At 46.0% G+C, this 14,132-nt stretch overlaps 1 protein-coding gene across 1 annotated transcript in view; it reads right to left on the bottom strand.

Annotated features, from left to right (window-relative positions):
- The window catches only part of PELP1 (proline, glutamate and leucine rich protein 1), a gene marked incomplete in the record, with an annotated part of 1,137,423 nt that overhangs the window by 444,864 nt on the left and 678,427 nt on the right, over window positions 1–14,132 (bottom strand). Inside the window, 1 exon segment of the mRNA XM_044076299.1 lies at window positions 2,139–2,345. Within this exon segment, the coding sequence (XP_043932234.1) occupies window positions 2,139–2,345 (207 nt within the window).

The following is a 14,132-nucleotide window of genomic DNA, read 5'->3' as shown; positions in this document are numbered from 1 at the left end:
AGGTTCAGCGCAAACTTCTCCCCCCCCTCCCCACCAAAAGGACAAATATCTATCCCAGCAGAGTGCTGCCCCCCTGACATCTCAGATGCTCAGGTGGGAGCCGCCCTCTCCAAAGCAAAAAACACAGCATCAATGGGACCAGACGGTGTCCCAGGAAGAGCTAAACCCAAACATAAAACTACTGTTCAATCTCAGCCTTACTACAGGATATGTACCCAAAGAGTGGCGTACAGCAACAGTGGTCCCTCTCCACAAAGGTGGTGCCTCAACGGACCCTGGAAACTATCGCCCCATAAGCCTGACTTGCTTGGTCTGCAAAGCTATGGAAAGGATCATCATGGACCTCATAAAGATATTGGGGACCTACAGACACTGGATCCTACCCAGTTTGGCTTTGTTAAGGGCAGACCCTGCCTCTTAAACCTGGTTGACTTCTTTGAAACAGTCACCAAGGCCATTGACGAAGGGAAGGTGGTCCACACAGCCTATCTGGACCTCGCAAAAGCCTTCAATACAATACCCCACTCGGGCATTATAGATAAGCTCACCAGCTTAAATATAAACCCCTATGTCACTAGATGGGTTGCAAACTGGCTCAAGGACAGAACCCACATGGTTACAATTGCTGGAGCCATGTCAGACTCCAAACCAGTTACAAGTGGCGTCCCACAAGGCTCAGTCCTGGGACCTCTCTTGTTTGGTATATATTTCTCGGAGGTACAGGCCAACACGGAAGGACTGTGGCTGACCAAGTTCGCAGATGACTGCAAACTGGGACCCATAATCGACTCTCCAGCCGACACAAGCATCCTCCAAAAGGGCCTCGTACAAACAGACAACTGGTGCCAGAGCCATGGCCTCAAGCTAAACGCCAAAAAGTGTATAGTCATCCCCTTTGGCAAAAACAAAGTGCCCACAAATTACCACATAGGTGGTAATCCATTAAGTACAGGAGAAGTAATTAGGGACCTGGGGACCCAAGTTGATAGCAATCTCTCATTTGACAACCACGTGGCCAAAGTGGTTAGAAAAACATTTTATATAGCCCACCTAATCATGAAGGGATTCACATCTAGATTAGGGGAGGTCATCGTGCCTCTTTACTCATCCCTCATCAGGCCCATAATTGAGTACAATGCCCTTTTGGGATGTACCTTACCAAACACCTGCAGCAACTGGAAAGACCCCAAAAGTACCTCACCAAGAGGATCAAAGGGCTCAAACAGATGCCATATGCTGCCCGGTTAAAGAAACTCCAGCTCTACTCAGTGGCATACCGCCTGCTCAGAGGTGACCTGTGCCTGACGTATAAGGCCATGTCCAACCCGGAATTAAGGGACATGCTGCACCTCAAAAATCCAAATCCCATCGAGCTACACGCTTGAGAGACTTGAACCTCAGCACTGAAATAAATAGGACATGCTGGAGGGACAGATTCATAACCCAGAGGCTCCCTTCACTCTGGAATAAAATCCCAGTCCAGGTTAGGCAGAGTCCCTCACTGACTCTTTTCAAGAGGAATCTTGATGAGTGGATGGGAGATCGTAGGTTTACCCCGGGTATCACTTCTGTGTCACTGTTAGACAGAGGCACAGTATACTAACCTCGAAAAAGGGCATAGCAAAATTAATTTAAAATGGGTGGCGAAAGCCAAACATACTCTGGCTAGGCTTATAAATGCCCTAGGGCAGATAGCCTAGTATGAACCTATGAACCTATGAACTAGACTTTAAATCTGGATACAATATTCATAAAGCTTTCAGCCCAATTTAATGCATTATAAAAACATGACTTTTAAACTCTGCAAAAAAATGACAATATGGCAAATTTTAAGAAAATAAAACTTGCTGACAGATACGTAAATCTGGGTTAAAATGCTAAGCAAAAAACTGAATATACTTACCTGTATCTATCTTTACAAAGACAGCAAGCCTGCAGCAGCAATTATGTGATATGAAACCATGGTAAAGAGAGAAGTTAAGCTGTTGTCCTTCCCTGCTTCCCAAAACAACTCTATCACCAAAAAACACTTATCAAGAAAAACATTCCTACACATTTCACTTTCTGCACTGGAAAAAAAATGTGATATGATTGTGGTCATTACTAATATGAAAGGGGGAAAATGATAAATTCCTAACCTCAATATCATGATCATTCTGGCCCAAGCTGAAGATCCGCAGACTGCACTGCAGTGGAGGTGGACATCTGGGGTTGGGCACCAGCAACAGGAAAAGCAGCAGACGGTACAACTCCAGCCTGCAAACAGGTGCGAGATATGGACTAGCTGACTGCTCATGACCTTGCGGCATACGAATCAAGAGTGGTACAATCAGCTCATGAAGTTTCTATTTATAAAAAAAAAAAACAGCCATGAAACCAACATATTCATAATAATTTTGGCAAATCAGTCTTCTTCTGTAAAGACTCAATGCCTACTTCTGACTAAAGATGACAAAAGAAAAGGAATGCATGCATCGTCTTTTCAAGCCAGCTTAGGAAATGCAAAGATTTCCTATGGAAAACAATTCTGAAACTGAACAATTAAAGCAAAGGTTTACAACAGCTAGATAAAGCCATTTTGGCTAAATGATTTTGGAAAACAAAGCTAGGTAAAATGTAGGAAAATAGAAGTTATGTACTCACCATAATGTTCCATCTGAGTAGGTAACTTCATTTGTCAGCAACCTGAGGGTATCGGATCCGACCTGGATCCGAGCCGGCAGCTTTCCAAGCTAAAGACCCGAACTCCAAGCTCCTCCCCCTTACCCATAATACCCTGCTACCTCCTTCCATAGGTTCATAGGTTCATACTAGGCTATCTGCCCTAGGGCATTTATAAGCCTAGCCAGAGTGTGTGTGGCTTTCGCCACCCCTTGGGATGAGAATACTACGCCCATTTAGTGTTTAGTTTACTGTGCTTCTGTCTAGTATAGACACAGAGATGACCCCCGGGGTAAAACTACGATCTCCCATCCACTCGTCAAGATTTCTCTTGAAGAGAGTTAGTGAGGGGCTCTGCCTAACATGGACTGGGATTCTGTTCCAGAGTGTAGGGAGCCTCTGGGTTATGAATCTGTCCCTCCAGCACGTCCTATTTATTTCTGTGTTGAGGTTCAAATCTCTTGCTTTCGTGGCTCTGATGGATTTGGATTTTCTGAGGTGGAGCATGTCCATTAATTCCGGATTGGACATGGCCTTGTACGTCAGGCATAGATCACCTCTGAGTAGGCGGTATGCGACTGAATAGAGCTGGAGTTTCTTTAGCCGGGCAGCATATGACATATGTTTGAGACCTTTTATCCTCTTGGTGAGGAACTTTTGGGGTCTCTCCAACTGCTGCAGGTGTCGGGTAAGATACATCCCAAATGGGGCACTGTACTCAAATCATGGGCCTGATAAGAGAAGAGTACAGGGGCACAATGACCTCTCTTGATCTAGATGTGAATCCCTTCATAAGGTGGGCAATATAGAAGGTCTTCCTAACCACCTTGGCAATGTGAGTGTCAAATGAGAGGTTACTGTCAACTTGGGTCCCTGATTACCTCTTCCGTACTTAATGGATTACCACCTATGTGGTAATTTGTGGGTACCTTGTTTTTCCCAAAGGGTATGACTATACAATTTTTGGCGTTCAGTTTAAGGCCATGGCTCTGGCACCAATTATCCGTTTCTATGAGGCCTCTCTGAAGGATGCTTGTGTCTGCTGGAGTATCTATTATGGCACCCAGTTTGCAGTCATCTGCGAACTTTGTCAGCCACAATCCTCCTAGGTTTGCTTGCACCTCGGAAAAATAAATGCCGAACAAGAGGGGTCCCAGGACTGAGCCCTGTGGGACACCGCTTGTGACTGGCTTAGAGTCTGACATGGCTCCAGCAATTCTGACCTTGTGGGTTCTGTCCATGAGCCAGTTTGCAACCCATCTTGTGACATATGGGTTTACATTTAAGCTGGTGAGTTTGTCTAGGATGCCCGAGTGGGGTATTGTATCGAAGGCTTTTGCAAGGTCAAGGTAGGCTGTGTGAACTGCCTTAACCTCATCAATGGCCTTAGTGACTGTTTCAAAAAAGTCGACCAAGTTCAAAAGGCAGGATCTGCCCTTGACAAAGCCAAATTGGGTAGGATCCAATGTCTGTAGGTCCCCAATGTCTTTGTTTATGAGTTCCATAATGATCCTTTCCATAGCTTTGCAGACCAGGCTCGTCAAGCTTATGGGGCGGTAATTTCCAGGGTCTGTAGAAGCACCGCCTTTGTGGAGTGGGACCACTGTTGCTGTACGCCACACTTTGGGTACGTATTCTGTAGTAAGGCTAAGATTAAACAGCAGCCTTATGTGCAGGTTTAGTTCCTCTTGGAGTTCATGTAGCACGCAGCCCGGGACACCGTCTGGTCCCATTGATGCTGTGTTTTTAGCTTTGGAGAGGGCGGCTCTCACCTGGGCATCTGAGATGTTAGGGAGGCTACACTCTGCTGGGATAGATATTTCTCCTTTTGGGAATTTGCACTGAACCTGTCTGCCAGAATGTTGGCAATGTCTGTGGGTTCAGTGTATTTTGTGTCATTTTGGACCAACTCTGAGCATATCTGGGAGTTTCCACCCAGGTTTCTAACATAGCTAAAGAAGGCCTTGTGATTGTCTTTTGTGTCTTTTGCGATTTTTCTCTCAAAGTTGGCCTTGGATGATTTTATGAGTGATCGTAGTTTTTTGCTAGTACTGATCAGAGATGCCTTCCCTTTTAGGGATTTTGCTCTGTCATGTAGTAGCTTCCTCCTCCTGTTGTAAAGTTTGTTAATGGCTGGGGTCCACCAGACAGGCCGCCTGCCTTTGGGGGAATGGATCTTGGTTTTATTAGGGATTGCATGATCCATGCATTCTTGAAGGTGCCCGTAGAATGCATTTATAAAGGATTCAGTGGTGTGGGTTGTGGTTTCCACTGGCCCAGGGGCCTTGAAGGATACCACTTCAGTCTTTAGAAGTGTGAATTCGGCTTTTAAGAAGTTCTTCACTGTGGTCTTTTGTGCAGGGGGTGGGGGCGGGATGTGGATTTCCAGAGAGATTAATTTATGGTCTGATCTCACCAATGAGGGGTATACTTCCGGTGTGGAGCATTTTGTCCCCATGTTTGTGATGATCAGGTCTAGCATATTATCTCCTCTTGTGGGAGTGGTGACTAGTTGTTCCATCGCATTTGAGTTTATGAATTCTAGGAACCTTTGGGCTAGGGTGTTGGGGCTTGAGTAATGTTCCCAGTCTATGTTTGGGTAGTTGAAGTCTCCAAATATGATGGTATTTGGAGAGACATTCATACTCTCCAGTGTCTTCAGTTGAGAGGGTGGTCTGTAGCATGCTACAACCTGTAGGGCAGTTTTGCCTATGGTTAAGTTGCACCTGGATGGTCTCCGATGCTTCGTGCATTGCCACTAACCTGGAGGTGTGGGTATCTTTGATGAATATGGATACTCCCCCCCTCCTTTTGTGGTTCGGTCCAAATTTTGGGGCTGGAAAGCATGATACGAGGTAAAACCTGGTAGTGCTGGGGTGCTCTCAGGAGCCTTGAACCAGGTTTCAGTCACTGCACAGACATCAATGTTCTCAATACTGAGGAGGGCTTCGAGAGCGTGCATCTTGAGGTTTAGACTTCTGGCACTGAGCAGCATTACCCTTAGTTTTTTTTTCCCACTTGTGTTTTCTAGGAAGGTGGGTTTGTCTTTTGAGCCTTGCCTAAAAAAGGCACTATGGGGGTGGCAAGAGCCTTGGCCAATATCCGGAAGCCCAGGGGTGACAGGTGCAAGCCATCCCTTGCGAAGCAGCGTGGCTTGTCAAGCATGTCATCCCAAGCAGACAGACATTGGATCCCCTTAGAATGACACCAGTAATTAAGCCAATTGTTAAAGCTGAACATTTTGTCTTTGTACTGTGGCATCATTCTTGGTGAGGGTAAGATGCTGCTCAGGGTCAGGGTCATACCGGCCTGTGCTACATAATCAGAGAGCTCCTCTATGTCTCTTTTCATGTAGTCCAGGGAGGTACATCTCAGGTCATTCACACCGGCATGGACAATGACAAGAGTCATATTTGTACTTGCTTTGGAGTGACCCGAGTGCTCAGATCGCTTTTGCCCAATTATACAATTTCACCAAGACAAAACAACAACCTGAAACATCCTAACCTAATGAATACCAAAAGCTGACAAATTAAGTTACCTACTCAGATAGAATGTTATGGTGAGTACATAACTTCTTTATCTGAAGTAGTTAACTTAATTTGATCAGCAACCTGTGAGACAGAGTCCCCAGCTACCAAAAACTTGGGGGGGGGGTCCTCAAGGAAGGATATTCCAGAGCACTGCACAGCCAAAAGCTGCTCTTCCCCTGGATATTAAATCCAATTTATAATGAGAGATAAAGGTATGAGAGGAAGCCCAAGTAGCCGCAGAACAAATGTCATCCAAGGGAACTCTTGACCAGAACGCAGCAGAGAAGTAGATAGGGGTTCATGCTCATTCTACCTGTTCTAACGGCTCTGGCAGACCGGATATCTTGTATGTGAGCAAAATGCAGTGAGAAATCCATCTAGCTAGTCTCACCTTCGACACTGGCTTAGCCAAGAAGGGCTTCGCAAAGGAAACAAAGAGCTGCTCTGACTTGCGAAAGGCAGCTGTTCTGTGCAGGTAAAAGCGCAATTGGTCTATGAACATCTAACAAATGAAGTTTGTATTCCCCTTTATTCTGATAGTTAGGGAAGAAAACTGGTAGATTAATGGACTGATTGATGTTCACCTCGGAAGCCACTTTAGGTAAGAAGGAAGGGTTAGTCCTGAGAGAGACTCTGTCCTTATGGAAAACAAGATATGGGGGTTTAGTACAAATGGCCTGGAGCTCTGACACCCTTCTAGCTGAGGTAATAGCTATTAAGAAAGCAGTTTTCCAACATAAGAATTTTAAATCAACAGAAGCTGCAGGTTCAAAGGGTGGTCCAGTTAGAGCCTGAAGGACCAAAGGTAGGTCCCATGGGGGAACAGCGTTCCCAACAGTAGGTCTCAAAAGAAAGGTGCCTTTCAAGAAGGTCTTACAAATCTTAGTGGAAGCTAAAGGACTAAGATTGTCTCCAATGTGAAAATGAGAAATGGCAGCCATTTGAACCTTTACAGTAAAAGAACTGGCCCCTTGCTGAAAAATATAAGATAGGAAATCAAGCACTGCTGGAATGGGAGCAGTGAAAGGATCCAAATTCCTATGCGAGCCCCAAATGGAAAACAGTTTCCATTTGCTGTTGTAAACCTTACTGGTAGAAGGCTTATGCGCCGCTATCAGGATGGATCTAACTGCAGACGATATACCAGGAGTCCTGGCAACTAATGGAACTGGATCAACCAAGTTGAGAGCTTAAGGTCGTCCGGATTCGGATTTTCTAATCCCGAAGGAAGAGAAATCAGATCCGGGATGGGATCTAAGATCCAAACAGGAGCTATAAGATGAGACCGTAGGTACAGGAACCAGGTTTGACGAGGCCAGAATGGGGCTATGAGGATAATCTTGTTCCACAACAGACGAGCTTTCTGTAAAAATTTTGTCATTAACGGAAGAGGAGGATAAGCATAAAGAAGACCGGATGGCCAAGCACGGAAGTACAGTTGTGTACCTACCATAAATTTAGATGTTCGAGTGTATTCACTGTTGCAGTCATTACACTTGGGTTATCCTGCTGGCAGGCTACCTGCAGTCGGCCTGAATTCCAAAGTCCTGGTCCGGCGTCGGTTGCTGTCGCCTCTTCCCTGACGTCAGTGCGCCAGGGGTATAAAATATGCAGCCAATGCAATTTTCTTCAGTTTTTCTTGCCCCGGATATCAGGTGCCCCCAAAAGTGTAGGCTAAAAATGCTGCTTATAAAAAAGCATGCACGAACACAAACATTACCTTCATCTACAAGCAAATACACCACATAGGTTGTATAGAATAGAGAAGTACGGATAAGTCCCAGCAATGACAGGGGGATGGTGGGAGGGTAACCTGGACTGCAACAGTGAATACACTCGAACATCTACATTTATGGTAGGTACACAACTGTACTATGTTCCATAGTGTTTCACTGTTGCAGTCATTACACTTGGGTTGAATCCCAAAGCTGAGGCTGGGTGGCTGGGCCTAAACAGAATTAGGAGTGGCTATGAGGCTCTGCAGAACTGCAGTGACAAAGCCTGCTCTGGATTTAGAGTAAAGAGGTAAGTGGTAGTGCTTTGTAAAAGTGTGCACTGAAGTCCAAGTTGCAGCCTCCAAAATATCCTTGGTTGGTACTCCGAGGAAGGCTGCTGAAGTGGCTGCTGCTCTGGTTGAATGCGGCCTAATGCCCTTAGGCAATAATTTGCCATGTTGTGAATAGCAGAAACAAATTCAATGGCCTATCCATTTTGAAAGTGTCTGCTTTGAAATGGCCTTTCCTTGCGATCCTGCAGCATATGCCACTAAAAGTTGCTCAGTCTTTCTGAAAGCTTTAGTTTTGTCAGCGTAGCTGTCTGTGCATGTCCAAAGAATGCAGAAGTCTCTCCCCTTTATTCTGTGAGTTTGGATAAAAGGTAGGCAAAATGAATGGTTTGGTTAAGTGCCACACTGGACACTACACCTTAGGCATAAATGTTGGGTTTGTCCTTAGAGAAACCCTGTCCAGATGGAAAATAATAAAAGGTTCCACAGCCATTAATACCTGTAACTCAGACTCTTCTTGCTGAAGTTATAGCTAGGAGAGCTGTTTTCCATGATAAGAATTTTATTTCAGCTGTATTGGCTGGCTCAAAAGGAGGCAGTGTGAGCTTTTCCAAAACAAAATTGAGGTCCCAATGCAGGTATTGGTGCTCTCCTTGGAGGTCTTACGTTTTTGACCCCTCTGAGGTACTGCCTTAGCAGTGGACGTAAAAAAATAAGTGGGCCCGTATTGTAATGAGCTGAAATGGCAGCAGCATGGATCTTAATTGATGAGAAGGATAGGCCTTTGTCCAGCATCTCAGTTAGGTATTGTAAAATCTGAGGAATATTTGGTACAAGCATGTCAATTCCTTGTGCCTGGTTCTAAGCACAGAATCTCTTCCATTTTTCTGCATAAGATTTTCCGGTGCTGGACCTCCTGGCCTCCAAAATAACATCCATAACTGCTTTAGAGAGAGGTGTGTTCTGAGTGGTTATATTATCCGCCAAGCAGCCAGATTTAGTGTTCTGAGTTGGCTGTGCAAGATCTGATTGTTTTGTTGGGTCAGTAGATGAGGAATTTGAGGTAAAGTCCAGGCTGGGCCTTGAGACAAGCTCTTTAGGAGTGGATACCAGTGCTGGCGTGGCCAGTCTGGGGCAATCAGTATCATTTTTGGCTTCTCTTGTCTGACCTTTAGGAGTACCTTGGGGAGGACAGGCAGGGAAGGAAAGGCATATACTGTAAGGGTTTTCCAGCTGAATAATAGAGCATCCATGCTCTTTCCATGCTTGTTTGTGATAAATCCTTGTACAGAATCTCTGAAGTTGGCAGTTGTGAGGGGAGGCAAACAGATCTATGTCTGGGCATCCCCATTTCCTTGTTATCATGCTGAAGACTTGTGGATCTAGTTTCCACTCGTGAGGGTCCATGAGGTTTCTGCTTAGTTAGTCTGCTAGAGTATTTGTCTTTCCTAGAAGGAGTTGTGCTTCCAGGTGCACTTGATAAGTCAATGCTGTGTTCCACACAGTCATGGCTTGTCTGCAGAGGGGGTAGGAATGTGTGCCTCCTTGCTTGTTTATGTACCACATGACTGTAGTATTGTCAGTCTTTATCAGCAGTTGTCCTGGATGGAGTAGATCCTTGAAGGCTGTCAGGGCATTCTGTACAGCTAGCATCTCTTTTTGATTGATATGAAGATGCATTTGGCTTGTGGGCCATGTGCCCTGAATACATTTTTCTGCCACGTGGGCCCCCCAGGCATAATCTGATGCATCTGTTAGTGCCTGCCTGGCTGTGGGTACAGTGAATGGCTGTCCCTTGTTGTGGTGACAGGCCTGTGCCCACCATCAAAATTCCTGTTGTAGGCAGGGAATGTGTGTAATTAATGTTTCCAGGCTGTGGCAATGTTGAGTCCAAACACTTTTTAGATACCATTGTAGCTTCCTCATAAGCAGTCTTGCATATGGAATTAGCAGAATGCAGGATGCCATGAAGCCCAAAGCCTGCAGAATTTTTCTTGCAGATAACTGGGTTTTTGTTGCCATCTTTTCAAAGTAAGAAGTCAGTTGCCTTTGTTTGTCTGGCGTGAGATAAGCCATCTGGGCAGTTGTATTTAAGCTTGCACACAGAAATATTATCTCTTGAGAGGGTACTAGTTTTGATTTCTTTTCATTTACTGTGTACACTAGGCAAATTAGTAATCTTTTTACAAATGCCAGATGCTTCAGAAGAATGTCTGTTCTCTGCTTGAATAAGGCAGTCGTCCAAGTAGGGATATATTTGAATTCCTCTTTGTCTGCAAAATGCAATTACTGGTGCCAGGCATTTTGTGAAGACTCTGGGCGCAGTAGATAAGCCGAAGGGTAGTGCAGAGAATTGGTAGTGCACTGAGCCAGCTATGAATCTGAGGCATCTTCTGAAAGACTGTCTGACTGGGACATGCAGGTATGCCTCTGAGGTCCAAAGTTACAAGCCAAGCCTTCTTGCCCACCATGGGCAGAAGCTGCTGAAGTAAACATTTTGAATTTTGGAATGTCCACAAGAGTCTTTAGAATAGACAGGTCCAGTATTGGTTTCCAGGCTTTGTCCTTTCTGGGTACCAGGAAAAGTCTTGAGTAAAATCGTTGTCCCTGTTCTTGCTGTGGTACTCGCTGAACAGCCCTCATGCCCATGGGAGATGAAACTTGCTTTTGAGCCTCTGCCCATTGATTGTTTGGCAGGTATGGCATACCTTTTGTCTTTGGAAGGGTGTCAAAGTGGAACCTGTAGTCCTGAGAGACTATATTCAAGACCCATTTGTCCCTGGGTGATCATGTGCCAATTTTGTGAAAAAAGTGCTAGCTTTCCCCCCCTAAGGGTGCTGCCAAAAGATAAGTGCTTGGCATTGGCAGAGGAAAGTCATTGGGACTGTTTCCTATATGACTAACTTGTCTTCTCCGCTTCTGGAGGTAGAAGCACCCCATTGTTTAGGCCTGTATGAGCCTTGGGGCTGTGGTCTGCATCTAGGGTGTCTGTATCTGCCTCTGAGGCCTGACACTGGAAAGGACCAATTCTTAGAAGGCCAGTTCCTGCTAAATCTGGGTGGCTGTACCTGTAAGAAATCCTTTACTGTCTGCACAGATTTCGCTTTATCCTCCATTTTCTTCAACACCTCTTCTGCCTTAACACCAAACAAAGTATCATGCTGTAATGGAGCATCTAATAATTTTGCTTTAACATGATCAGGCAGATTCTGTTCCTTTAACCAAGCATGCCTTCTAATGACAGAACTTGTAACAGCAGCCCTGCAGGAGGCCTCCAGTGAATCAAAAACACATTGCAAAGTATGCTTTCCCACTTGTTCAGCTGCATGCAATAAATCCTGCATTTCCTTGTTTTCAGAACATTCAGAATTTGCCAACATTTTCTGTTTGAGCAGTGATATTAAGTATTGTTGATATTTAAGCATATGAAACTGACAATTTAAAGCCCTTACAGCCAAGGTAGCAGAAGTGTAAACTTTTTTCCCCCATCTGTCCAGTGCCCTAGAATCCCTATCAGAGGGGACAGGGTTTTTTTTGCAGTGGAAACCTTGACCCCTTTGGGACCCTGAGATATAGTTTCTTCGTCAGCAGCAGGGTTTTTATATAGAAATTTATGAGACTCTGGAACACTGTAGTATCTGTCTGGCTTCACCGGTGCAGGGGGTAAAGAGTCAGGAGACAGGCCGGACTCTGAAAATACATCATCTACAATGTCTAGAACAGGTGGAATAGCAAGAGGTCTGTGCTGAGGCAGTAAAAGAAAGTCTCTGAGCCTTTTTTTAGATTCTGTGTAATCTTGGCTCTCCCAGTGAAAATGCTCCCTCACTGTATGCAGGGTTACCCGAAAGAATAATCCTCAGGAGGAGAGGCTGAAGGGATGGATTCTTCAGCATCAGAATTCTCAAAGGGAGGAAGAGAGTATCCCTGTTCTGAAGAGGAGCCAGAGGAAATGGAAACCTGATGAGAAGAATCATATTCTGTGTCTTGCCTAGGCCTCTTATCAGGAGGGGGATAGGAACCACTGATCAAAGTAATTAGGTCTTCGGCCATTTTAGGCATCTGTTTCTTAGGCATGGAAGTCTGTCCAGGAGAATGCTGTACTTGTTTCTTTGTCTTTAAAGCTGTTTTAGTCTTTGCCTTGGAAGTTGAGGTTGGCTTGACATGTAACTGTGTAGGTCTGAAAACACCCTCAGAAGCCGATACCCAAGTGTAATGACTGCAACAGTGAAACACGAACATCTAGAGCATCTCTGGGGCTTTCCTCTGGGGGGGGGGGGGGGGGGTTAGAGCAAAAAACTCGCTGCACTTCGCTTTTGAAGGAGATGCGAAGAAATTGCAGCAAGGCTGACCCCACTTGCGGAAGATCTGTTTCACTACTAAGGGGTTCAGAGACCACTCGTAAGCTGAGAGGATAGTTTGACTCAGCTTGTCCGCTAGGATGTTGTATCGACCCGGAATGTGCATTGCTAACAGAAAACGGTTGGTGGATATCACCCAATCCAAAACTCTCATGGCCTCTAGGTAAAGAGGGTAAGACCTGGTCCCCCCCCCCCCCCGTTTGTTGATGTACCAGACCACTGACATGTCCGTCTGAATTGCAATGGTCCCTGGAGGGAGAAAGGCATGAAGAGCTTGCAACTCTAGAAGCACCGCTCATCTCCAGAACATTGATATGCAGAACGGTCTCTGTCTGAGTCCAAGTACCTTGGACAGTTCTGCCCATGCAATGTCCCCCCCACCCAAGGCGAGAAGCGTCCGTGGTTACCGTGGCTTGGGGTTGTGCCATTATGAACGGTCGCCCTTCCCGAAGCTCTCGAGATTGGAGCCACCATATGAGGATATTTCTGCAAACTCTGCTGAGGGGGATCGGAGATTCCAACGGGTGTTGAAGGATGGACCACTGGACCTGCAAGGTCCACTGGAGGACCCTCATGTCCAAGTGAGCTAAGGGCAAAAGGTTGATTGCTGCTGCCATGGACCCTAAGGCTCTCAGGACTAACTCCGCTGATGGGACTGGAGATTGAAGGAGTGCTAGAACATGAAGGGCTAAGCTGCGAAGTCTGTCCAACATCAAGAAGGCCTTGGTCTGAAGCGTGTCTATTCTGGCCCCTATGAAGTCCAGGACTTGAACTGCTTGAAGGGATGATTTCTTGTAATTTATAGTGATCCTCAACTGGGAGGCTAAGAGCAGGAAGCAATCCCTGGCTGAGGAGAGTAGATGCCTGGTGGAGGCGGCAAGGAGCCAGTCATCCAGGTAAGGAAAAACCTGTATTCCCTGAAGCCTCAGGTGGGCCGCTACAACTGCCATGACCTTGGTGAACACCCTGGGGGCTGTGGTGAGGCCGAATGGTAGGACCCTGAACTGGTAATGACTGGCCCCCAACAGAAAGTGGAGAAACCTCCTGGATCGCCTGTCCATGAGAATGTGGTAGTATGCATCTTTGAGGTCTATGGAGCACATCCAGTCGTTCTCCTGCAGTAGGGGGAGAATGGATTGAAGAGTGACCATCCGGAATTTCTCCTTGGCAATGAAGAGGTTCATTGTACAAAGGTCGAGAATTGGTCTCAAGTCCCCCATCTTTTTTGGCACCAAAAAGAACCTGGAGTAATTGCCTAACCCGGACTGGTCTGGGGGGGGGGATGTGCTGGTTGGCTCTTTTTTCTAGCAGCTTCTTTATTTCTAAAGCTGCAGCCTCCCTCTGACTGGGTGGAAAATCGGGGAGGCGCCTCGATTGAGGAGGAAGATTTTTGATGGGAACAGAGTAGCCTCTGGATATTATTCGAAGCACCCAGCGATCTGTTGGGATGGACTCCCATTGTGTCAGGTGCTTCAAAAAACACCCCCCCGACTGCCTCCAGAGAGGAGCAGTCGGGCAACCTCTCAGGGCTGCTGTGTGGGTCGATCGGAAAAGGGTTCCTGCGACCCAAAATTC

This window comes from Protopterus annectens, chromosome 7.part0 (assembly GCF_019279795.1).
Source record: "Protopterus annectens isolate FY-2018-M chromosome 7.part0, PAN1.0, whole genome shotgun sequence".
Lineage (NCBI taxonomy): Eukaryota > Metazoa > Chordata > Ceratodontiformes > Protopteridae > Protopterus > Protopterus annectens.
Note: the sequence above shows the minus strand (reverse complement) of the source record. Positions and strands in the feature narration are given on the sequence as shown.